The 26,371-nt window shown below is 43.6% G+C and overlaps 7 protein-coding genes across 7 annotated transcripts; 2 read left to right on the forward strand and 5 right to left on the reverse strand.

The window, feature by feature from the left end:
* Window positions 1-1,889: 1,889 nt before the first annotated feature.
* On the reverse strand, window positions 1,890-2,545 carry PCOAH_00051800 (Uncharacterized protein; the record flags this gene model as incomplete). The annotated part of the gene is made up of 2 exons (XM_020061960.1): window positions 1,890-1,974; window positions 2,094-2,545. The coding sequence occupies 2 exons, from the start codon at window positions 2,543-2,545 to the stop codon at window positions 1,890-1,892; spliced, it is 537 nt and encodes a 178-aa protein (XP_019917500.1).
* Window positions 2,546-3,263: 718 nt separating this feature from the next.
* PCOAH_00051810 (Uncharacterized protein) lies at window positions 3,264-4,662 on the reverse strand (the record flags this gene model as incomplete). Its single annotated transcript, XM_020061961.1, has 3 exons — window positions 3,264-3,344; window positions 3,495-4,421; window positions 4,597-4,662. 3 exons carry the CDS (start codon window positions 4,660-4,662, stop codon window positions 3,264-3,266), a joined length of 1,074 nt encoding a protein of 357 aa, XP_019917881.1.
* A 1,342-nt stretch (window positions 4,663-6,004) lies between these two features.
* On the forward strand, window positions 6,005-7,945 carry PCOAH_00051820 (Uncharacterized protein; the record flags this gene model as incomplete). The annotated part of the gene is made up of 1 exon (XM_020061962.1): window positions 6,005-7,945. The coding sequence occupies one exon, from the start codon at window positions 6,005-6,007 to the stop codon at window positions 7,943-7,945; it is 1,941 nt and encodes a 646-aa protein (XP_019917527.1).
* A 1,382-nt stretch (window positions 7,946-9,327) lies between these two features.
* Window positions 9,328-10,602, forward strand: PCOAH_00051830 (Tat-binding protein-like protein; the record flags this gene model as incomplete). Its single annotated transcript, XM_020061963.1, has 1 exon — window positions 9,328-10,602. The coding sequence occupies one exon, from the start codon at window positions 9,328-9,330 to the stop codon at window positions 10,600-10,602; it is 1,275 nt and encodes a 424-aa protein (XP_019917643.1).
* A 460-nt stretch (window positions 10,603-11,062) lies between these two features.
* Window positions 11,063-11,353, reverse strand: PCOAH_00051840 (Uncharacterized protein; the record flags this gene model as incomplete). The annotated part of the gene is made up of 1 exon (XM_020061964.1): window positions 11,063-11,353. The coding sequence occupies one exon, from the start codon at window positions 11,351-11,353 to the stop codon at window positions 11,063-11,065; it is 291 nt and encodes a 96-aa protein (XP_019917817.1).
* A 1,426-nt stretch (window positions 11,354-12,779) lies between these two features.
* PCOAH_00051850 (Uncharacterized protein) lies at window positions 12,780-18,128 on the reverse strand (the record flags this gene model as incomplete). Its single annotated transcript, XM_020061965.1, has 1 exon — window positions 12,780-18,128. One exon carries the CDS (start codon window positions 18,126-18,128, stop codon window positions 12,780-12,782), a length of 5,349 nt encoding a protein of 1,782 aa, XP_019917511.1.
* A 4,505-nt stretch (window positions 18,129-22,633) lies between these two features.
* Window positions 22,634-24,953, reverse strand: PCOAH_00051860 (Uncharacterized protein; the record flags this gene model as incomplete). The annotated part of the gene is made up of 3 exons (XM_020061966.1): window positions 22,634-22,685; window positions 22,795-22,910; window positions 23,058-24,953. The coding sequence occupies 3 exons, from the start codon at window positions 24,951-24,953 to the stop codon at window positions 22,634-22,636; spliced, it is 2,064 nt and encodes a 687-aa protein (XP_019917574.1).
* Between the last annotated feature and the right edge of the window lie 1,418 nt (window positions 24,954-26,371).

The following is a 26,371-nucleotide window of genomic DNA, read 5'->3' on the forward strand; positions in this document are numbered from 1 at the left end:
TATTTGTGCATTCTTTTTTCCCTTTTCACTTTTTTATAGCAATGTGCAGACGGCACGAATGTTTCAACGATATTGCTGTGCTTAGAAACTTCCCCGTGGTCCATACAACACACCTTACCCACGTGCATGCCCTGCCAGAGACACCTCAGTGTAAATGCCTCTGCCAACGAGTGGGAACTACCCAACTATTTCGCGTAGGACACGTCTACGTAATTTGCAGCAGATCCACTTCCCCCCGGAAGGAAAAAAGAATGAGCAAGAAAAAAAAAAAAATACATCACAATAATTTGAAACTCGTCCAACTTCTACAATTTGTTTCAGATTGATATAACCTCATCACCTTCTACATTTCAATAATTAAAAAAAAAAAAAAAAAAGGACGATTAACAAGGCGGTAAATAAATATAAAAAAAAGGAGAAGGAGGAAAAAAAAAAAATCAATGAACTTGGGGGAACGTAGTTTTTTCGATCGACCCAGAGTTTAAAAAAAAAAAAAAAAAAAAATGTATATATGCATGCGTGTACCTTCCCATGTTCGTACGCAAACAATTGGAGGCGAACGAAACGCGCAGGTGGGGCTAAAAATGAAGCCATTATCGCAAGGAAGGGGGTGCCATACTGTATTGAAAAAGGTAAACAGAGCAAACGGATAAGCCGGTAAGTGCAGAAATGGATTCTCATATAAACAAACGGCTAAGCATACACGTGGGCGAAGCGGCCTTTCGCCGAAAACGAGCAAAGCAATGTATTGTGGGGCTAACTGCGCGGAAAGGGAACACTGGTTGGCCTCTGACAGGGGTATAAGAGAATGAACAAAAGTTTAGCTGAACGAAACTCTGTTACGGGGAGTTTTCACGCCAAACTTACTCTGACGCAACGGGTACCGGAGGTGTACACCTTCGTGTGCGTACCTCCACCCTCAACATATACACGTGCCCACGAACGTACGGACGGACGTATGGATGTGTATTCATGAATGCACAGTTAACATGGTGGTCGCATCGCACTCTCCCAAAATGGGTGTACCAACCCATAAATGAGGAAAACGTATTATTAAAGATTTATAGCTCCCAAAGGGGATGGTAGAAAATGAAGCGCATCCCCCTGGAAATGGTTACTCGTTCTTACGTAGTGGTTTTTCTCCGTTATTATGCATTCCATCGTCCGTTTGTCCTTTTCAATATACTGTGCAAAAACATTTTTGAGGGAAAAAAATAAACATCACATCGTGCAGGAGGAAATTTATTTCATAAAATTATTTATCATGGAATGTGCATAGCTTGGCCCATTTCGCCGTTATTCCTTTTTTAGGTATATTACCCCACGTTGGGGGAGCAATTCGTCATTTTGCAACATCCCCTTCAGCATAATCGTAAATGTGAGAAATTGCGAAAATTAAGGGTAATATCAAAATCGTCATATGGATATGCTTGACCAAGTTGCTGTTCGTTGATGGTGTCCTATTCACCTGAACTGTTCAGGCTAACATATGGAGAAAAAAAAAAAAAAAAAAAAAAAATAGCTACACATTTTAGCTAGCTGAAAAAACAAATGATCGCTGCTTCGCAAACCAAACTGATAAAGTGTGTGTAAAAGAACACAGCAATGTGCATTCTCCAAATGTCCACAATGAACGTGCGGAACGATTTAAGAAAGACACGTGATACAAACTTTGAACGAATCGCTAAAAAGCTCGTTCACACTTCTTATAAGAAATAAAAAAATGAGAGGATACGAAAATGTGTCATTTAATCTTCAAGGGGATGCTCCACCCCGATGAAAAATGTATGCTAACTTTGAAACACAACGTTCTTTTTTTTTGCAGCTGTTTTTTTTTTTTTTTTTTCATTTTTTTTTATGTTCCTTCCCCCCTGCTACGTCTGCTTTAATTACTTCACCTCATGCGTTATGTCCCTCACGGGGGAATGTTTCCCTCTTTGGGCATCATTCGAACTGGTGGAGGCATCTGAAAAGCTGAGTTTTTCCCCGGGGGGGCACGCACATATATGGATCAGAAGGCACGAACCGGGTGCACACATAGGACACACGCAACCACACATCTAACCATGCAATCACTCGTATGACGAACTTACTCGGATATATCCTCCACCAGAGTGGGTTTGAAGTACCTGGAGCTGCATTCATAACGCCTCAAATTTTCGCCAAACAAACTGCCATATATTAAGTGCTGAAAAATTACGTCCGTCGGTTTTCTCAACGTTTCCTCCTCCCATCGGGGGAAGCCGTTATCCTTCCTACCCGTGACGGAAGAGCATATAATTTCTTCGACATATTCCCCTAAGTAGTAGTTTATTTCATTTTCAAAAGTGTTAAAGACATTTTTATACTTACCTGTGTCGTCGTCTTCTCCTCCCCCCTTTCTGACACAACGTACCACATCATCGACTGAATACTCATCGCATGAAAAATTGTCTTCCCACTTTGGAAAATCGGAAATGACGTTTTGTTCCTGTCTCCCTTGACGCCTTACATTTTTTTTCCTGATCTCCTTAAACGATTTCAATAGTTTCTTTTCCACATCCATTTTGGCTCACCTGCTTGGACATAACCCTAAATTAGCATATAATAATTGCATTTGAGCCACTTTTAAATGGGTTAAAATTTTGCACACACACTTCGTAACAGCGGAGGGCCAGGTCGGTAAGCCCCATCAACGCTTCCCTACACCATTCATCAATTAAAAGAGAGCTCACATAAAAACGCCGCTGTCGAGAGAATCATATCACGTCGCGCCGTTAATTTTTCGCATGTCCGCATACCTATATATAACCGTCTACAAAACGATCGAAATAACCAACTGTGGGGGGATTAAAAAAATGAGGAGAAACGACGGAGGGGGGGAAATTGCATAGAAACGCACTTTCTCCGGGGGTATAAAAAAGTGAGAGAAAAAAAAAAACATCTTAAGGGCATGTAAACCATCCCGCTTTTGCAATTGAAGAGATTCAAAATGTTCATGGCGTTAAAAAAAAAAAAAAAAAAAAACTCGAAAAAAAAGAAAAAAAAAACTCACAAAAATGGTGAAATGGCATGAAAAAACATACTAAACCGAATGGAGAGAATTAAAATTCAAATTTGGATTTTACAAACATGAACGGTGTGTTTAATTTACAGCGTTTTCTTCCCTTTTGGAAGAGTACTGTGTGTTGAAAGCTCGCTTAAGCGCGTCCTTCCACATAAGCGATTATACGCATCCGTGCGTAGTATGTAAACATACAAGCATAAAATGGGACGGAGTCCACTCAGGAATCCTCGTTAAACGCCGCTATGTTAAACTTCCTCGTCTTTTCGTAACCTTTGACGATGCTAATTCCGCACATGATCTACAAAGGGAAGGGGAGAGAAAAAAGTTATGCAATGACGGATGTCCAGAGAAGGGTAGAGGCATATCAACGGGAGAGCCCCCCAAGAAGCTGTAGCAAAGTGAATAACAATGTTAATAGAAGTAAACTATGCACATCACCTCCATTCACCTCCTTTTTCAAACATGCAAAACGAACCTCTGTCACGTAAACCACCACGGCCAAGTCAGGGTTACTCAAATTAACGGAATAGTTGCTTCCTATGCAGTTGTCTAGAACTGTCAACACGTCTTTTTTCATCAGAGTCTTCGTGTTCGAGCATTTGTAAATGAGGGCCCACGAAACCTTTTTTCCATTGGCGTTTTTGTCTTCACTTGGCGCTGTCTCTTCCTTAGGTTTGTTTTCCTCCATCTTCTGATCGTCCTTCGTCTGGTCTTCCTTCTTATCATCCTCCTTATCGCCCTCCTTATCACCCACCTTGTCACCCTCCTCCTCACCTTCCTTCTTTTCTTCCTCCTCCGCCGACACGTTCATCAGCTTGAACAAATGGCCAAAGGTGAAGTTTTCCTTCACGCACGTCCCTTCCGGAAAGTTCCCCTTCAGAACTGGCAGGATGGCCTTTATGAAGGGAGACAAGTGTGGTTTGCAAATGCAGTCCAGTGGAATAATTTTACACAAATGTCGGAGGATATACTTTTCCTTCTTGTTGTGAGCTAACACGAAGATCTGCTGAACCATGTCCGATGGGTTCTTCTCAGTTACATTATTAAATTTTATGAAGGTAAAATTTTTTACTATATTTCGAAGCGGGGCAAAGCGGTTGTACTCCATGTTCTCCTTCTTGATTTCATCCTTCAGTTGTTTTTCCATGCGGCCTCCTTCTCCTTCTTGTTCCGCTTGCTCTCCGTTCGGCTTGTTCTCCTCCTTCTGATGATCCTCCTTGCTCGGTCCCTGTTTCACCGACGCTTCATCTGCCTCACTGGGAAAGTGGACCTTCAGAAAATTCAAAAATTCTTTTATGCCTATGTTCGTTCGCTTGGGGCTCAGCGTGGAGATCAGAATCCCCTTGCACTCTGCGTTGACGTTAATCTTCTGCCTCTGCAAGGGGGGAGGAGTGAAAAGGTGGAAACAGAAAATGATGATGAGGAGGAAGTGACGGCATAAACGCAGAGAAGTCTGCGTAGCACATTTTTCCACCCATTCGCAACTGTGATGTAATTTCGGACAGGGGGAAAAACTCCTCCGAACAAGCGTTTATCGCACTTCCTGTTACCTTAGCCTGGTGTCTGCTCCCTTCAAAGATGTACTGGTTGGTCCTTTTCGTTTTTTTATACTCCATGGTGAACTTGCACAGGAGGGATAAGAAAAGCAGCGCGGTTAGGAATTTTATTTTGCAAAGACGATCAACCTATTCACTTGCAAGGTGGGTGGCTTCTTCTACAGTCCGGATAGACGGCTGCACCTGTAATTGCGCCCAAAAAGCAATTTCCACAAAGAAGGAGAAAACTGTTTTGGCGTACTAACAAAATAGGCACCTCCCAAACAGCGCAGTGAGAGTAGCCTTATCCTGACCTACTCCTGAAGGAACAACGATCTGTATTTGCTCTTTTCCAAATAACGGAGACAAGGAAACGATCCAGTGGGCGGACGGACGGACCCAAGGGCTTTTCCTTCCCCCACTTCAAAATAACGTTGTCACCAAAGGATGGCAAAATTGTAAGTCACCCAAACGGTAATGCTGTACTGCTATAACTATGCAAAAAAAAAAAAAAAAAAAGGATTACGCGAAATGGAAAAAATACATATATCTACCCAAACTGGTCGCACGTATCTATATTATAGTTGCTACTATGGTGGAGTAAAAAAAAAAAAAAAAAAACAAACAAGCAAGTGTCACTACTGTGGGTTAAAGTTCAAATGGGGGAAAAAAAAAAATGACTTCATTCTTTAACAACAAATATACGCAAATGAGTAGTAGAGTAGTAAACAAATGTAGAGAGCATTTGTACGTGCAGAAATTAGTGGCGCTGTTTCTTGCTGCCCCCATGTTCTTCATAGGTCGTGCAAGAACGCACTACTCGGTTGACTCACGCTGCAACAAGGGGAAGAAAGCACGGGGATGGCTATGCTGAAACAACCTCCTTAACGCAACCAAATTCGCCAGAAAAAGTTAAAGCACTCTCTCGTCGATGTTGTTGCACGTCCAGCGCAAACGCATGAAAAGGTTAAACATGAACTTTACTGCCACCATTTTATTTTAATATGATTAACCGCAGGCTGTAGATATTTTTCCCCTCCAGTAACACTCCACGGTGGAGAGATTTTTTCATCCGCCCCTGTGCGGCAAAAAGAAAGGGGGAAAGAACGTCGCGTTCTGTGACGATGTTCTTTCGCATAGCTCCCCTGAACGTACAAACGTGCAAATAAGCTTACCGTTAAGGCAGGAAAGCAAAACAGCGTGGCAAAGCAAGGGGAGAAACGAAACCCGTGAAAAAGTCACACGTGTGAAAAAAAAAAAAAAAAAAAAAAAAAAAAATGTGGACGGCCATCCATTTTGACAGCCACCACGGGGGGTACACTCCTACTGAAGCGAAGGCGCTCGAGAAAGGATAAAGTCACATTACAACGTTGCACATGGGACATATCTACATATAGACATGTGCCCTCATACACTCTCCCAAATGAATAGGCACGTTGTGCGCCTAATCGTTGGTGGAAAACTGATGGAAAAAAAAAACATCGACAAACAAATAATCCAGCGCAACTTAGAGCATGTCATCCTACATTTTGATCAGTACAGCCAAGAAACTGGCACCTCTGCATTGCTCAAAAAAATCATTCCCTATACAAAAAACACTTTCCTGGGGAGTGTCCACTTGAAATACTTATATTCCCATGTCGTTGAGCCGCTACTAAAGGAGGGAAACATCGACCCCGAATGCTTACCAAACCTTGTTCATACATTTAAGAGAAATGAAGACTGTAACTACATGGTGAAAAAATTGAACGATTACATTACATGCGCCATTGGAAAAGGAAAAATCTCTCTACAAAATGACGTAAATAACTGGGTCAGTGTTGTACAGGTATTTTCTGCCAAACGGAGAGGCATAAATTTTGTGCCCCTCCTCAGGCACCTTTTGGTCAACGACAGTTTTGCGCCCTCACACGGGGGAGATACAAAACATGCTCAGACGAGTGAACCTCGCAATGTAGAGGCACCTATCCCAAATGACATACAAATTGAGCAAAATGGACCCCACCAGTGCAAAATGTTCTGTCCTATTACTTTACGTGAACTTTGCTACGCTACATTGGAGAGCCTCCCTCCCAGGACCTTCTGCATACTGCTGAACGTCTTGTCCAAAGTTAAAATGCAGAACGCGCCAGATCCCATCTTCACATCCTTTCTGCGTGAAAAAACGTTCCAAATGCTTCCCCACATGAGCAACATCGACTTGTGCCAACTTGCAGAGGCGTTACCCCAACTCATATGTGTAGACAGGGAAATTCTTTCCACACTGATAGAACCGGAAGTGCTCAAAAGGGTAACGTCCTTTGACGTTTTGCAGTTATCCATGATCTTTCATTCTCTCTCCAAATATTGGAAGGACTTAAAAAAAAAACAACTTTTCTGCGTACTCTTCATGCGGAAGATAGAAAAATATTTGGCACTATATTCACTACACAATCAGGAGGAGAAATATATCCTGCACACTCGGAACAAAAACACGCTGATCGAAATAGTGCCCATGTTTTTTTTGGCCTACGTGAAAAACGCGCACTACATGTTCCCGCACTATTCTTGTTTTTCCAAGTTCGTCCAGCTGCAGTTTTCGATTTTGTCCAAGTGGCTGCATCGATTAAAAAAGTGTCGCTCCCTGTTGGAAGGAAATTACAAAAGTGAGATGCCAAATCAGCAGTTGGAGCGACCCTCCCTCACGAATAATTATCACCATTTGCAGTTAGTAGATAACCGAGGAAGCCACCCTCCTTGCTTACGCCACACCAACCAAACGCTGTCCAATTTGCTGTACGCTTTTATTGGCTACCTTTACAACATTACCACACTCCACTACAATGATGAACAAAGCAGATCATTCACCAGGCACCTCCATTTAACCCTGGACAACATTAATCAGCTCCTTTCCCACTTCATCCTTTTTTATCGTCACAGGGAAGTGGTCACAAATGGGGCACAATTCATTCTGCCAGTCCACAAATCCCAGCTTTTAATTTTTTTGTACACCTACTGGGGTTTCCTCCTAGATTTGCATTCCCACGTAGATTATTACACAAGGGTGAAAAAAAAAAACAATTTAGCCTTAACCGTTCAGGCAAAACGGAACGAAAAAGAAAATACCATGCACACAGCTAACCCATTTTTTTTCATCAAATTGGACAACGTGAAGAAGGTAAGTTTTCTCTTTGCACTTTTGGACGACATTAACCTAAACGCCTTGATGAAAGAAACATTGGAAGAAAACAACAAATACGTCAGTCATATTTATTCACAGGTGCTGAATGTGGTTAACAACTCGGTAGGAGTTCCCCACCGGGCAGCTCTACATTTCAGCAGACGAGTGGTGGGGCCATACACAATTTCTGAACTGTGCAGGTGAAAATGGGGAAAAAAAAAAAAAAAAAAAAAAAAAAGCAATAATAAAATGACCAAGCAAATTGGCTAGCTCCCCCATATATGAATAAACTGCTAGCCTCAAAAATGACGTTGGTCAAATTTGTTCTTCTTCGGAACATTACCATGTCCATATGTTACCATCATTGTGTTTGCTTCATTTGTGTGCTACTTATTTGATAAATTTGTTTAACATTTCATAGCTTTAACTTTTTTCAAAGGGGTATGCTACTCCACGTTGGGCGGCTACCTGCGTGCTGGCACTAACTCCTCCATTTTTTCCCCAACCCAAGCATCACCCATTCGGTGAGGAACATAAACGTGGACGTATCACGTTGTTCCATCTGTCCAGATTATTATGGCAACGGCGCACATTTACGAAAAGAGGTGACATAAAAGAGAAGACAAATAAAATAGCGTTCCTCACCTTCTGCCTCAAAACTTTTTGTTTATTTTCTTTTCGCCCATTCTGCCTATAACACAGAACTGAAATATAAGGAGCGTGTACTTCTGTTCACCCTATTTGTGTTCGTTCATTTCAAGCTAAACTACCACCAGGGAGGGGAAAATAAAATATAATCCTACGTCAAAGGGGCTGAATAAATGGCACAGCTTTTTTTTTAAAAATAAACTGTCCTAGCAACTCCATTGGAAAAAGGGTGCAATCCTTGGGATGCTCCTTTGCGCAAAGGCTGCGACAAGTCGCGCGTTTGGGAAAAATCGGAAAATTTTTGAATTGCAACGTGGCAAAAGGCACGCGTATTTAATTACACCCCAAATGATACTCAACAAATGCAGGGTGCTAAACGGAATAGCGCCCTGGCGCAACTGCCGGCCATACCATTCGCACAAAGCAAACAGTCGGGGTCACACCAAATGGGGAGAAAAAAAAAAAAAAAAAAAAAAAAAAGAACGAACGAACGAATGCTGTGCGACGTTAATTAATCCGCAACTTACTAGAGATGCAGTCTCCCCAACATGCGAAGGAAAAAAATGCCAAAACGACCAGCAGTGCAGGTGAACAGCGCGGAATGAAGGCGAACGATTTGGCGGATAGGAAACAGAGCATACATTCACACGATCATACTGTGAATGTTAAGCAGCCGTTGCGGTACTCACACCTTTCGCGTGCTTCCCCCCCGTTCCCACGTTTAAAATATGCATCCGCTTTTTTGTTGCATTTTCGTTTTGATTTGATTTTACTTTATTTTTTGCCCTTCTTCTGATGCGCCCTTTTGCGACGCGAGCGTGGAGTTAACCCGGTACAACAGCCGCCATTACCGCGTTGGTCACTGCCTAACCCATCGTGGTATGCCCTCCTCAGTTACATTAGCGGAATAACCAATCACACAACTCACTACAATAGCCATGGCAACCGTGGACATGCAAGTGCAATCGGGCAACCTGCCGGAGGAGTCCAGGAAGGACCAGAAGAACGACCCCAACGGGGTAAGCAAAAGCGAGGAGGAAATGCAATCAGGCATCAAAACATATTACGAAATGAAAATTGAGGAATACGAATCGATAATAAATAAAAAGTTACAGAACAAAAAAAGGTTGGAAGCTCAGAGAAATGAGTTGAATACCAGAGTGAGAGAACTGTGTGATGAAATTCAGTACCTCTTAGAAGCTGCGTCTTATGTTGGGGAAATTGTAAAACCCATGGGGAAAAATAAAGTTCTAGTTAAAATAAACCCGGAAGGTAAATACGTAGTGGATATAGCACATAGCATAAACATCGCCCAATGTACTCCCAATACAAGGGTGGCGCTATATAATGACTCCTATAAATTGCATAAGATTCTTCCTAGTAAGGTTGATCCCCTTGTGTCCCTTATGAAAGTGGAGAAGGTACCCGATTCGACGTATGAAATGGTTGGTGGGTTAGATCAACAAGTGAAGGAAGTGAAGGAAGTAATCGAGTTACCAGTGAAGCATCCAGAAATATTCGAATCTTTGGGAATTTCACAGCCTAAGGGGGTATTACTATATGGCCCACCAGGTACTGGTAAAACCCTCCTAGCCAGAGCAGTAGCACACCATACAGAATGTACCTTTATAAGGGTGTCCGGTTCGGAACTTGTACAAAAGTACATCGGTGAAGGATCAAGAATGGTGAGAGAACTATTTGTCATGGCGAGGGAACATGCTCCGTCCATTATTTTTATGGACGAAATTGACTCCATTGGAAGTCAAAGGATAGAAGGAGAGCATGGAGATTCTGAAGTCCAGAGAACCATGATGGAGCTGCTAAATCAGCTAGACGGATTTGAGTCCACACAAAATATTAAAGTCATCATGTGCACTAACAGAATTGATATTCTCGATGAAGCTTTACTAAGACCAGGAAGAATTGACAGAAAAATTGAATTCCCAAATCCTAATGTGGAAGCCCGTATGGAAATTTTAAAAATACACAGTCGGAAAATGAACCTCATGAGAGGAATTGACATGCTGAAAATTGCCACGGATATGAACAACTGTTCCGGCGCGGAGGTGAAAGCTGTGTGCACGGAGGCAGGCATGTTTGCTCTGCGTGAGAGACGAGTCCACGTTACACAGGAGGACTTCGAGATGGCCGTCGCGAAGGTTATGAAGCAGGACGCAGAAAAGAACTTCACCCTGCGGAAGTTGTGGAAGTAGTGCGAAAGCATATGTTCCTTCGTACCTCTTGGGGTCGCCCACTCGTGCGGCCAGTCCACCCCCCCGAATGCTCGCACAACTATTTGATGCTGTCACACACAACAGACATGTTACGGACGAGCAAGGATACCCTCCATGTTTTACATTTCGCGACCCCGCGGAACATTTTTTTTAGTTGTTAATGTGTTCCCTTTTACATACGCCCAGAGTGCGCAAAAAAAAAAAAAAAAAAAAAAAAAAATAGCTATATAGCTATATGGCTAGCTCAAAAAAACATTTTAATTTTAAACTGGCGAGACACGCGCGTGTGCGTAGTTCCATAATTAAAGTGTTACCTACGCCGCAACGGAAAAAAATAAAAACAAATTTAAAAAAAGGTGAAAATTAATCAGTGGTATAAAGCTAATGGTGGATTCAGTCCCTGCAGGGAGAAGTAATTTAATTTGAATGCGTGCATAATTTACGTATGCACAGGAGTACTTTTGCCCCCCTTCGCTGCAGTCGTTGTGAGTCCCACATAGTTTGCAACCTTCTCGATTTTGTCTTCCTCACTCTTCCCTTCACTTGCGCTTAGAAGTTCTGTGCAGTCGTGCAACACCTGGCGGTAGTTCAGGTACTCCTCAAGCACTTGGTCATTTTGAAGGACCTTTTCCCTTCCCCATTTTTTCAGTTCCCACAGGGCGCTCTCGTCCAACTTGTTCTTCTCCCGGGCGTTCACAACGCGCAGGAAGTTCCTAAATAATTTTTGCATATGCGTGGTGTGAACCCGCTGTAAGGGTGTTATAGATGTCCGATTGACCGGGGTATGATACCAATTTGTAGGCGTACGTTTTTTGTGCGTACTTGTCCACGTGGGTGTTATTCCTCTCTTCAAATTGGTGACTTTCGGCAGCACCCCACGGAGGTGACACTTTCTCTATGAAGCAAAAGGCTTGCCCAGTTTAACCCGTTGGGGATACTCACGTGAAAAATGCGAATCAGAAAATTTCCTCACAGATAAATATTCCCTCTTCTCAATATGCTTCCTGCAACTTCGCATTATTTTTCACCAAAATGGGTGACAGCCGCTTGGCGTTAACTTGGCTAAGATGATGTCGCACAGGTGGGACTTTACCCCCATTTGCACGGAAAAAAGAAAAAAAAAAAAAAAATTGTGCGTACATCCCTGGGGGAGAACCTGCCAAACGGCCGAATCGCGTTCACCTTCAGTGCAGGAAATTATTCACAGAAAAAAATTGCGGAGGGGACGCAAACGGGATTAACATTTATGTTCACCCACCTACGGAGGTAATGCACAAGTGACGATATTTGTTGAGCACCAAAGGGAAGGGCGACGCGGCACGAACTTCTCCTATGCAATACGCAAATCTTCCATGATCATCCCAGTGTGGGTAGAACCCGCACCAAACGTTGCAGCCACTTTAGATAACCACTCCAAAGAGCCGGTTAAAAACATCCCCCAAATTAATGGGAAAAATAATTTCTTTTGTTGCATTATTTTGTATGTTACATGTTGTATGTTGTTTGTATTATACAGTCCATTATCATATCAGGCAAAAAAAAAGAAAAAAAAAAAATGGGGAAAACCACCATGCACGGGGGGGAAATCAATCCACCCGCAAAACTTCACGCTACTCCTCATGCGGGTGTCCACATGGGTTGCCGCACTTCCTACACGCACAAGGACGTTAGTACACACATGTACATATGTCTAACCACCTATGTACAGATGTACAGTTCTATGCGCCTGTACAAACTCACGCACGCAGCTTCACGTGCACACAAAAGAGGCGCAAGAAGAGAAGTGAAAAATTATAAGAGAAATAAAGAACGAATGGCAAAATGGAAAATAAAAAATATGCGAAAAAATGGGCATAAGATGGGGGTCAAATGGGAGAAATATGCCCCCATGTGAAGGCATGCAAATGGGGTGACGCTGACCTGACCAATCTGATCGACCTGATCGATACGCCATCCTGCGCTCACTGAAGCATTTCGTGGATACACAACACGCAGTGACTCTAAACAAGGCGAATGGCATTTTAAAAAAAAAAAAAAAAAAAGGCACTCCTGCGAAAGGGCCAATTCGAAGGCATCACGGGGAAGTGGCCAAATGGAAGGTGCTAAAATGGCGATTTGCTGAAACTGTAAAAGCGGATACCCCCTGCCTATACCCCTCAACCGTTGGGGCCATTCTGAACAGCACTGTTTTCCACGTTAGTCATCGAACTGCTATTCTTTCCATTGCCACCATGAGGTGCATCTGCGTTACCTCCCTGCTGCATCATCATGTAGCTCATTAGGTTCTCGATTCGATGTGTTTCTTCCTTCTGGTTTGCTTCACCCAACGGTGCCGGCTTCTCCTGAGTTGGAGCCGCACCATGCATGGCACTGTTACCAATTCTGCTTTTCACATTGGTCATGTGGTAACCGCTTACACCTCCCACCCCGCTACTACCCTCACCACTCATGTTCATATCCACCAACTTGCTCTTAAAGGAGCCTGCCCCTGGGGTGGTTCCCCCTGAGGTGGATGCTCCCGTTCCGGCCCCCCCTGCAGGCATCGAACCGTAGCCCTCATTCCTCTGGTAACCCATATTATACGCGTTAAAATTTGCATAAGGATTGTTCATGTTATTGTAGGGGGGTGGGAAAGCTCCGCCCATGAAATTGGGATACCTCTTGAACATCCCTCCTGTTGCTGTTTGTGGTCCTCCCCCTGGTTGTCCAGTTGGTTGTCCAGTTGACTGTCCCGTCGGTTGTCCTGGTCCCCCTCCTCCTCCTACCTTACCCATCTTTTCGTAGTTCATATTTTGGAAATTGCTCATATTGAAATTGTAGTTCATCAGGTCGTTGTTCAGGTAGGGGAACTTTAAGTTGTAGAGGTTGTTATACATAGGGTTGGAGGGCATGTTACTCATTGCGTTTCTGTTTAGCACATATGGTTGGTACTTGTTAATGGGGTCCATGTAATTCAGGCCGCCACCCATACCGTCTGCTCCGCCTACCGAGTTCATCATGTTCATCTGGCCGCTCATCTCACTGGATCCTTCACCTTCCCCTTCATTGCCACTCATAGCGCTTTTGCTTCCGCCACCGGGACCCATGCTGCTGTTCTTCAGGGTGTTTGCGTTGCCTACCGTTGTGCCGTTTCCCGAGGAAACCGCCCCCTTCGACATGAAAGCGCCCTCACCCTTGATCTCCTTCCCTGTGCCACCACCACCCCCTGGCGAACCACCACTCTGACTGAACATCCCTCCACCGGCGTTGTTTAACATATACATACTTCCATTATACATGTAATATTGTCCATACATCTGTGGGTTATACATGTAAGGGAAGTTGTAGCTTCCTGGTGGACCTTCCATTTTGTTGCCCCTCATGTTAAGCATATTAGTCTGCATACCGTAGGGACTATTCATGTTGGGCGCCATAAAATTATTGACGTGCATATTAGGGTTAAAATATTTTGCATCTAAATTTCCATTCTTGTAGAGCGGTTCAGTATTTACCCCATGGGTTAGAGAAAACTCGCCATAATGACTTGCATCATTTCTATTCTTACTTATGGAATGACTTCTTGTTCCGTACTTAATGGAAACGGCTGGTTTGGTGTTCCTCTTACTGTAGGGCGTTTTTCTCCCCCTGGTGGACGTGCCAGTTCCTTTCTTCGTTTCCTTCACCTGGGTTACTGCAGCAAGGGGATTATTTGGATCGACAACCAATCCACTGAGGGGTGCCCCCTCTCCCCCTATTAGTGCTCCCCCTTCTGTCAGAATCTTCTTCTTGCGTCCTCTTTTTTTTTTCTCCGATTTTTTCTTCCGTCCTCTCTTCTGAGGCACTTTCACCACAACACCTCCTGCACCCAATGCACCTGCGTTAACACCCTGTAAATGGGTAAGCGTACCAGTTGCCCCCCCTACGGCAGTACCACCAACACTGTTCATGATAGCACCGTCGGCAACTCCCCCCTTACCAATAAGGCCTTCCACACTAACAACGGTACCTCCCCCCTGTAGATATTCCTGATTTGCAATTCCATCTAACAATTCGCCTACAAGTCCGTTCCCCTTTTGTGCATTCCTCGCCGCCAACCTAAACGACCTATCATTCTTCTGGTAGTTATTTTTCTGCAAAGCATACGGATTGTTCGCACTCATACCACTACCATAGTTACTACCCCCCACACCGTACATACCACCACCGTCATTCTTTTTCCTTCTCATTTTATCGTTGTCAAAGTTGAAGTGCTCCACCTGCTTATGTTGTCTCTTCTTCGAAATGACCAACGAACCACCATTCAGGTTAAAGTCAGAACAAAGTTTCTTCTGCTGTTTTAGAATTCTACTTCTATTTCTCCTCTCTCTGCATATTTTATTATACCTTTCTATGATGGTTTCCCCCATGGTTTTCGTCTCTGTGTCCTTCATAAGGTTATATCCAATACTATACAACACGTCGTCATTATCACACAGAAATTCAAAAGTCCCTTCCTCCTCCTTTTCCACATACAACTTAAATTCTATGTTTATGGTGTCATTCAGGATGAGCCAATATTTCTCCTTATTCACTCTCCCTAGGTATCCACTGTTGTAGTCTACCTTCTCCTCCATTAGCATTTTTTTTAAGTTGTTACTTTCGCACAGAACTAAATTTAGCAGCATTCTTATTATCCTCAATTTGGAGATCACACTCAGGTCGTCCCATTCGAGAAATAATTTTTTGCTCAATCGCTTGTTTTCCTGCAGTTCTTCGTTCTTCACTCCGTCGGGGAGGTGGTCCCCATTTGGATTATTCGCTGTTTCATCATTTGCTGCAGCACCGATATCGTTACCACTACCAGCAGTAATTGTAGTCCCTGCCGTGGTAACCCCGTGCTGCGTGGCCAATCCGTCGGCGTCTTCCCTCTTGGCAGCATCCTTTGTGACTCCCAACGGGGATCCATCCATTTGGGGGTTCCTATCACCCGTGTTGGACTTCTCCTCCTGGTTTACCAGTTTGCCTGATGAGTGATCTGCTTTGCCGCTGCTGCTAGATTTACCATGCGTCTGATTCGCTTCATTTAAAGGGGGGTCTTCCACTTCCTCCCCGTCGATCATTTCGTCCACTTCGTTCTCACTTTCATTTTCATCATCTCCGTCATCAGGCTCCTCCTCGTCGAACTCATTCACCTCATCGTTCACCTCATCATTCGCATCCTCATTCACGTCATCGTTTTCAATGATCTCCTCCTCAAACAGCTCGTCCGCCTTCACGTCCTCCTCGGCCTTGACTGTCTTTCTCTTCTTATCATTCTTCCTCTTCTTCTTGGAACTGCTCCCCCCACCAGTGGTGCCACCACCACCCGACTTGCTCCTCCTGTCCCTTCTAGTCTCCATCACGGGAAAAAGCTCATTGAAATTTACCACCCTCACTAAGGACGCCTGCTTATCCTCAAAAATACGAGAAATATACCTATACATAAATATCGACTTAGAGTTAAAATACCTTCCTAGGAAGAAAAATAATTTTAGGATAAAGTTCCTGCCAAATTCTGTGGTCTCCTTATTCTGGAACATTTCGTCGATGTCTTTGAAATTCCAACTCATTTTCAGCACATCTTTATACACCGTTAGGAAGAGCAACACCATCACGTAGTTGGGGTTGTTAACGAAGAGGATAGACTCATCATCTGCATAGGTCGGTACTTTCATCTGCTTAATGTAACTTTCCTTTAAATTTCTTTTCCTTTCCCTTTCCTCTAGGACACTTCTCCTGGCGTCCACCGTATAGTCCTTATCGTCAAAGTAGGGGTTCTCTTCCTCCTCCTCCTCTTCTTCTTCATCTTCTTCCGAAGCGTTTTCGCTTTTCACGCTTTTCTTGTTCTTCTCCTTTTTATTGTTATTTTTATTGCTGTTCTTTTTCTTTTCCTCCTTCACGGTCTTCTTACTCTTGCTGCTATTTTTGCTAATACTCTTGTTGACGTTTTTGCCGCCATTTTTGTTGCCATCTTGCTGGCTTCCTTTGCGATTCCGCTTCTTTTTTTTCAGACTGAAGGAGGTTCTCTTTTTCTTCTTCTTCTTCGTTACGCTGTCCTTGGTGGCCTGCTTGGATGACCGTTTCTTCGGGTCATCCTCCTCCTCATCGTCATCATCATCATTATTGTCATCGTCTTCTTCTTCTTCTTCCTCTTCATCATCGTCCTCATCTTCCTCGTCGTCGTCATTTTCCGTTTCATCAACTTCACTTTCTTCTTCCTCCTCCTCCTCATCATCATTCTCCGTTTCATCCACTTCCACATCTTCCTCCTCGGTGTCAACCTCCTCTTCTTCGCTATACTTCCCACCTTTGCTCTTACTGTTGCTCTTACTAGACTTCGATTTGGAATCTGCCCGACGATCCTTCTTCGAGCTGCTCTTACTGTTGTTCTTCTTTTTCTTCTCCTCTGCGGAACCCTTCTTCGAGACATCCTTTTTGTTTGCCTTTTCTTCTGCTTCCGATTTGCTCCTTTTGGAGGGGTTATTCTTCACGGCGTCCTTTTCCTTACTAGCTGCACCACTTTTCTTCTTCGAGTTTTTCTGCTTAGGTGCCTCATTCTCGCTTTCGCTGATGCTCTTGATGCTCTTCTCCCTGTCTGTCTTTTGAGACTTTTCCGATTTAACTTTTTTCTCCGCCTTGGAGGCGCTTCTACTCGCCCTGGAGTTCTCCTCTTTCGAACTAGCCGTGTGGCTACTCATTAATTCACCCACCTCTTTGCTGCTTGATGCTGTCGAACCTTTCCTTTCCTTCTTAACATTCTCGCTGTTTAGGCTTTCCTGACTGGCATTCTTGGACGGGCCACTTTTGGAGGAGCCACTTTTCGACGGGGTGCTCTTCGCTGAAGAACTCTTCGAAGGTGTGTTCTTCGAAGGCGTGTTTTTCGAGGAGGAACCCTTCGATGGGAGACCCTTTGACGGGGTGCCCTTCTCATCACCACCTCCCTTAGCGCTGCTGTTACTATGGTTGGTGGAAGAGCCATTGTTACTGTTACCCTTCCCGTTCACATTTTTGGACTTGCCATTCTTAGAAATTAACTTATTGTTTACTTTAACGTCGTTCTTATCGTTTGGGGGATCCTTTTTCTTTTTGTCACCGTTGGAGTGGGAGGACTTATCCTTTTTACTATCCTCTGCGGTTCCTGCCTTTTCACTTTTGCTCCTATTCGATTTGACGCTTTCCCTCGAGTTGGATCCCTTGTGCTTCAACGAATCGCTCGCGTTGCTTTTAAGACTTTTCACATTTTTAAGGTCTTCTTTTTTATCGTTCGTTTTGAAGTTTTCCATTTTGGAGCTGTCCATTTTCGATCTAGTGTTGGAGGAGGAGGAGCTTTTACTTTTGCCCTGCTCGGTATTCTTTTCGCTGGCCTTTTCGCTCTTCCTCCTAGTGAGGCTTTCCGCACGGCTGCTATTCGCTTCTCCGTTGTTATTCCAACTACTTCCCCCAAAGCTGCCACCACTTTTGCTTTTCACACTTGAGTCGTTGGAGCTCCTTCTCTCTTGGCTCTTCATTTTTCTCACAGTAACATTACACACATCCTAATTTTACGATTCCGTGCTTTTGTTGGCACCTAATCGTGCTTCCAAAGGGATGCTCTTATCCTTATATGCACACAGATCGTGCATAAAAAAAATAAATGCATGTATACACAACTGCGCGAGTGTGGCATGGAAGCACTATCCGTGGAACCACTTCCCGTTACATATGCCTCTCGCGAATTAAAAAAAAGTTTATGTTGTTCCTTTGTAGGGACATACAAACGTGTGTACTCGATGAGCTGTGCGCCCAACATGTAGGCATATATATATGTGTCCGTTTATTGTAAACCTTCAATGGGTAACCACAGCGCTTTCACCTGTTCTTGTCGCATGCAAACAAATGCGCACCCGAGGATATGTATAACGCGTGTGTATCACACTTAGAGGAGCATATATCTGAAAAAATGGATGCTCTCCGTTTTCGCTTCCCTTTCTGTTAATGCGCTTCCGCCTTTTTTTTTCCCAAAAAAAAGTGTGCTGTTTTGTTTCTGCACAATAGCTCACTCCTTTCTTATTTGGGCAAATCTTTTTTTTCTTTCCCTTTTAAAAAAAGAGGCAAGAGTAAGGGAACGGGGGGCAAGGCGCAGCAAAGGTATGTAAACGTGTGCATATGCAAGTACACATGGGCGTATGCACGCATATAACCGCCTGTATGTGCGCGCAACAAAGTCGCCTTGCCGTTATCATCATACGCCACACGCACTTAACAATACCCACACATAATTAACAATTCTGTTAAACAAATTGGAAAAAAAAAAAAAATGAACATATAAATACTACATAATATAAACAAAATTCAATCGCCTGTGGGAAGATGATTTTCCAATGGCATACTGATGATACAATAGTGTTACATTCGAATGGGGGGGGAAGATGATACGCTTCACTGTTGGGTAAGTAAGAACGCTCTCACGATCGCGAGTTTGCATTCCCGTGTGCCTCATATGTGGTGCTCTGTGCTACACGTATGCAACTGTATATATTTGATTACGCATTTAGTCACCCACGAGGGCACAAACAAATTCGCACTTATTATGGAAACAAAGTCGCGTGGCCCTTCCGTATAAAATTCCCTCCATGCGATTTTCGCGCATACGTATATGCATGCTCGCTTCACATAGTCACTACAATACATACATACGAACTACGTACCGCACGCAAAAACTGGTTCACCCAAACACAAGCTGTGAATTGAATGAGCGCAATTTTGCTTGCTCCTTCAAATGGTTGAAAAAGAAAGTCGCACGCGCTATTGTACAAACGCAGTGGAAATTTATTCAAAAAGGTAAAATGGTAAGAATGGGCAAAAGGGGAAAAAGGCATGTATCGAAAAAATAAATCACCCAAATGGCAATTTGCCCATGTGGCCATAACGCTGTAAAAAAATATGACCAAAAGTGGAAAAAAAAAAAAAAAAATATGAACAGGAAATGAAGGGAAAAAAAAAAAAAAAAAAAAAATATACTAACAAAATATACTAACATATGCTAGCAATTAACACAACGAAGGGGGGAAAAAAAAAACCTTTTTTTTCGCAAGTTGGGAAAAATGCAAAAAGTTAAAAAAAGTGATAAATGGTAAAGTCGCAAAATGATAAAAGCATAAAATTTGTAAAACGCTAAAAATCGCAAATGCTTGAAATGAAAGGCCCAAGTGGCCAAGAACGACCTGCCTAGGCGATAGGCAGCACAAAGGTTCGCGAAATGAAAAAAGCAAGTGGAAAAAAAAAAAAAAAAAAAAAAACGCGGTCAAAATGGTGAACGTGTGGCCTATGGGAAAAAAAAAAAAAACTTTACGAAGAAATGTATCTTCCATACGTATCACTCCTTACGAAAACGTTACATGCCAAGAGGAGGTTTACAAATTGGCCATTTCGCCACTTGGGCCATTTCAACAAGTTAACCGTTTGACGAGTTAAACGAGTGAGAAGGTGAAAGAAAACACATGACACAAGTGGAAAAATTTACTCAGAAGGGAGCAAACAAAATTTGCCTAATGATGAAACGGTGCGAAAAAAAATGTGAACATTGAAAATACTTCGCGCTGTAGAATGGCGAAGCGTGGGTATGCACAGTACACGCCACTACACCACTACGTTACACTACACACTCGCTTCTTCCCCTTTTTATATTTTCACCTGCGCGGGAATCATCGCCTTATGCTTGCATTAACCTCTTTTCAATACATGTGGATATGCACACATACACGCTTATATGTACACATAGCATATGCGCATATTCCCATGACTACAACTTCCCAACCCCACTGCTTCTCATTGGAAAGGTGTTCGCAAATCAACATACGCATAGGCTATGCATTCACCAACGTGATCGCACAGAGGGCGCTCCAAAGAGTGTAGCCCTTCAACGCATACGAGAGGGATGTGTAAGTAGGGAAAATGCAAAATTATTTCCATTCGATTATATCACGTTCAACACGTTTGGCATCCCTTTATCTTAACAATGTGTCATAAATGTCATTTAAAACAATGAACACTTTTTTTCTCATAATGTTACAAAAGGTGAAGAAATAAAAAAGAAAAAATTTTCAAATCGGCATAGGAACATGTTCTACCATGAAAATACAGGGTTGCTTTTTTTTTAAATTTAAATCTTCAAAAGGCAACACCTGAAAAAGTATCTCGCAAAATGTTCACAAAAGTCGCCCAGCGTGTAACGAACTGTTGATATGCGTACAAAAGGTGAAAAAAAAAAAAAAAAAAAAACTCAAACATCAAACATGAAACATAAAAAATAAAACGTTTCCCAAAAGGAAGCGCAGCGAAGTGTGCATCCTTCTAAACCACATCCTCACGAGGAAACCGTAAATTTAGGCAACCTCACATTATGGTCTTCAACATACTTGAAGAAATCACAACGGAGAAAAAAAAAATATATATATATGTGGCGTAGAAATCCCGTCCTGCACATACATACCCCCTTCACAAATAAACGTCCACATTTTTTAAGCATTCTATAAGTGCAAAAGGGAAAAAAAACAATTTAACGTCACTTCGGGGCACTTCAAACGGGGAACCACATTCACAGAAGCATTTTTTTATGCACCACTTGTTGCAAACACGCATGCAAAACTACGTCAGTTACAAAATTTATGCTCCCTTCACTGGAAGATCACTACGTTTGGGTCACATGGCGACAACGTCCGATATTCGCTCTTCCGTTGTTTTACCTTCCTCTTCTCACCCCTCCAGAGAGCGGGTCTTTCCTTTGCACAGTATCATCCTGAAAATGACCCCCTACAGCGTGTAGAATTGGGGCCAACTGAAGCCTCCCCAACTTGGTGATCAACGCGTGTAACACCAAAATGGCATTTCAAAAGAAGGCCCACCGTGGGACCATTTAACAGGTGCAATTTTTTACATCAACACAACAGGGGGATAAATTGAAACACAGGTCACACTTCCCCAGTTGCAGGATCTCAATGTGGGTAATGCAACCCCTTTTTGTCCCTACTTTCTTTTGCCTTTTAAAAAAAAAAATTCTGTTCTCTTTTTCACGCTCAATTAAGAAGGTATATATACAACGTGACCCTTCTTTTGTCCCCCTACATGTCACACAACTATTTCCCTATTTTGCCATTCTAAAAACGCGACATACGCAACGACCACGCATGAACATCTTACACCTGTCAGAGGAAGAATTACCACCAGGTTACACACCCAGGGGGGGAGGGATCACAAATCCTACTTTGATACCCCTTCTGTCGATTTGAACTCTTTTTATTATGTTCCTCCATATAAGCTAGTCTACTATTACGACGCAAAGTTATGAAAAAATGTGCATTCCATTTTCTCGTCCAACTTGGTAATGTTACTCCCTCGCCAACGGGTACCATTTCCCTGCACCATGTTAAGGTTAAAAATGTGTTTTCCTTTTTAAGTTCCGAAATTTCCCAACCGTCCGTATGTGCAAAAGACAAAATGTTTACCCCCGTCATTTTCCAAGTAACCTGAGCAGCCACGTTACCGCGTCCTGTTGCACCTAAACAGATGATTATTTAACATCCGCTTGGTACTACCCACTTCGTATTTACCTACATGCCTACCTGCATACCTTTCACCTCCCAATGGAGACACAAATTTGCATGCATTTCCGAATTGACCTTTATGTGGTACATTTTGCCACCCGTCCAGGCGTATACTTAAAGGTACAACAGTTTTTAATTCGCCACACAACTAGGCGTTTCCAAAGGTGAGCCCTCCCCTTGGGTCGAATGCACAAATGGGGTGTTCCAATTTGGATAAAGGGGCGCAAAAACGTATCCCGCAAATTAGGACCTGTCCGTGGAGGCACCATATAGCGGGGCGCATACCAATAACAGCCCCTAAAGGAGGGCAATTCTACCATTTGAATGCAACAACACATGGGGAGAAATATGCGAAAAAACAAATCAGCTAATTAGTCCCCGGTCGTGCCGTCCAAACGACGCACCATGAGGAGTGAAAAAAAGTAGTCTCCTCAGTCCACCTTCTGCTTCTCCTTGGCCAGTTTGATGCTTCTGAATAGTTCCCTGTAAGAGGTAAGGGCGCGTGAGGAACATTTTCATTTTTGCAACGGAAAACGTCCTTATGTGGAGCAATGTGCTGAGGTATTTTTACCACACAAAGGGGATGCCCAACCTGAAGAGAGAAAACGTGACTGGAATTGCATACGGGATGAGCACAGGCAGCACGGAGGCCAAGAGGAAGTCCTTCGAAAGGATATCGTAAATGGAGAACGTGTCATCGCTTAGGAGCTGCAAAGGAGGAGGTACGAAATGGGGCATGCATTGTTCATAAAAGGTGTATGTGTGGTGTATTAGTACCTTACCAAACGGGGTAGCGAAAAAACGCACGAACAAATAGCATTTACACACATTTACATGCACATGCAGGAGGCCTACTTGCAAGGAATCCTTGTAAGCGCTCTGTGCCAAAACGACCGCCGCTCTGAAGTACGTTTCCCTCAATAGATCTGCCTCCACGGTCCGGTTATCCCCCTCGTTGGCATTTCCCCCGATGGGATGACCGTATGAGTGTAAGGCCTCCCGAATGGACTTCCCCAAATGTGGCATCTTGCAACCGTCCGCCCCACGCATGAGATCCAAGCTACATTTAACCTTATCCAGGATGTCGTTAAAAACGTGCAAAGCGTGCACAGGCACTCTAAAATAAATGCTCACATTTGATATGGACACGAATTTGCCCAGGTTGGTCAGCGCTTCCACCACGTAGTAGAGGTAAGCTTCCCGCATGAGGGCCAAAAGCTCAAAGGGGAAAATACCACTCCTCACGGGGCTGTCGTAGGAAAAGTAAAAGTTTAGTTGGTCTTCACTCTGGACTGCATACAGAAAAGAGTTGCCCTCATCGGTGGACTCACTTCGCACATATTTTACGTCATACCTGTCTGCATCGAAGATGGTAAAAACGTAATCGGAAAAATTTGCCCCCAGTCCCAAATATTGCCTCAAATGGGAAATGAAAAAACCGCAAATAAAAGGAGCCTCCCCTGACACGTTCACAAACTTTTTTCTCTTCCTTGTCATGTTCCCCCGTTGGAAAGCATTGTTTATGTGGAAGACGCCCCACTCGGCAAACGAAACAGTCGTCTCCAGCTTCCCCGTGGGTGGATTATAAAAAAAAATTTCCTCTCCAGTGGGAAAAACGGCCACCAAATTGATGCTCTTCGGGATGTGATAAGTTGGCTTTCTGAGGATGTCCCCAAAAGTGACGTCGTCAAAAATGCTCGTCAATTTATTTACCCTGTCCAGGATGATCACTCGTTTCCCTTCCACCTCCTTTACCTTTTCCGAAATTTTAAACAGATCAATATTGGCAATAATCTGCGTGTAGACATTTATTTGAAAAAGGTTCAGAAGCTGCTCGATGAAGTTTCTCAGGTAGGGGTAGTAAACGTCGTTGTAAAAGTCCCACGTGGCGATATTCACGGGGGAAGCATACCCGTTTGGATCATCACTCTGTGGATCCTTCGACTCGTCACCAGTTTTATCGTTGCTCACCCTTGAACCTGTTTTGTATTTGCTCACTTTGTAATTCCCCTCGTTGTACAAACTGCTAGCCAAATAAAAGTTCAAATCCAATTCGGGGTTAAAAAAAAGCGACCGATTTTTGGACTTAAAAAAAAAGACACGCTTTACAATGTTCCACGTTTCTTCGGCCAACTGGTGATTGTAAGTGGTTGGGTTGTTATCCCGTTGGGTGAACTTCACGTGAATGGTGTTGTTCCCCTTCAGCGTGAAAACGACGCTGGTGCCTTCCTCCTGCCGTTTTTCACTTAAACATATGAAATATCTATTGTTTAGTATATTATGGGTACTACCTTCCCCGGGGGAGCTGCTCAAACACACATTTGCAATATCACGCATGTTATCACTTCCCATTTCGTCTTCACTAACGAGGAGTGGGTTCACGTAAAACAACTCCTGCACATCGGAGATGCTCCTTGCAGCTGGTTTATCTTTCCACTCAAACTGAACTTGGCTAGAAAAATATTCCTTCATTTCTATCCCCAATGAATTGGTGCTTCTTTCCTTACCTGTTGATACGATGAACAGATTTATGCTAAAATGGGAGACCTTCCCATTGGACCAGTTTTGTCTTTCCCCCGTTGGCCTCTCCCTTCTGTTCGCATTGTAAAGTTCCTGCAGCAACACAGAGGTGCTGCTCAGCTTGTGCAGCGGCACCCCTTGCCTCTCATATTTGTTCAGGGAAAAAATCACAAACACGCACACCACCAGGGATACTGCATACAGTATCACGCAAGGCGTTCTGGAGTTCATCTTGTCCTCGAAGGGGGTCACGCGGGTCAATCTTCCGCATATGAATGATAGATGGATTACAGGTAGGCGGCCGCGTCGTTGTTCCTCCCCTACACCGTTACACCGTTATATCGTTACACCGTTTCGCTGCCACCACAACTGCGCCTTAAACGTGAAAAGTAAAAATGCACTCACCATAGCTGCTCATCTGTGTATGCCCCCCGGAACAAGCTCTCACATTGGCAGGGATCATCAACGGAAGGGACCAAATAACAACGCACTTATGCATCTTCCAGTCTTTCCAAGCGGGAGGTTACTATTTTTGCAGTTCAGCAGAAGGAGCGGTGCCTGTTTGAGGACTCTCCCCTGCGGATTGAGCTGATTCGCCTGCACGTCTGTTCATAATACTCCTGTGTAGCTTTCCCCTTTAAGCACTGTTTAGTAATGCAGCATACAGGAGGGGGGAAAAAAAAATTGCCTCGAAAGGGTTACCCGTTTTGCGTTAACGCAGTGAGAAAGTAGGCCTAATCACATACACATCAGCGCATGTGCTATGTGCATGCACATACGTTAGTGTTCCGCGTGCACTTGTGCCTACTACTGATCTAATGGTGGCGCCCATGATTTTTGCAAACGGGCGTAGAATTTTTTTTCACGAAAGGAGATTTCCCTAGAGGGGGAGGGTGGCTTCTAAAAAGTGCGCAGCGTCATATTGGTTTGCTTTCCCCACCAACTTCGCTCGTTTTGCCACAGAAAAAGGCCCTCACACAGTACGACCACCTCGGTTTACACAAGAGAGACCACTTGGACGTTACAAAAAAAAAAAAAAAAAAAGCAACCTTGGAACGCTCCAATACCCCCTGAAGCAGACAAAAATAATTACCCGTTCAACGAAACACTGCAATGACGTGGGGGATGTCATTCGTATGCGCTTCCCCATCTGTTTGGAAACCCAGTTTGCTATGAAGAGTTACTTTTTATTTTTTTTCCTCCCTCGAGTACTACACCCCGGCAAATCCAACTGCCAACAGGGGCCCTTTCCCACAACGTGGTCTGCAAAGGCAGATACATCACAATGGGACCACGTCTACATGGCGAGACTCACCCGTTTCCGCAGGATGGAAGTAAAACGACGTGCACCCATTTTGCGCTTGCGCCGTTTTCTACGTCTCTTTTTTTCCGCTTCACGCACTCTACTGTCTACGACTACGCGATGTTCTAAAAAAAACCTTTCCAAAAAAGGGGCGTCCATTAATGCGTCCCCCTCGAGGGCACGTGTGTATATGTGTCCATGGGGGTATACCTACACATAGCCTACAACCCTACACATATCAGCGCATGTTATTTCAATCCCCCCGCAACAAATATGACTTCGTGACACGTGAACTATTTTTCCGCCTCCATGATGCCCTCGTTCTTTTCCTTTACACACAAGAAAC

Source organism: Plasmodium coatneyi, chromosome 14 (assembly GCF_001680005.1).
Source record: "Plasmodium coatneyi strain Hackeri chromosome 14, complete sequence".
Taxonomy (NCBI): Eukaryota; Apicomplexa; class Aconoidasida; order Haemosporida; family Plasmodiidae; genus Plasmodium; species Plasmodium coatneyi.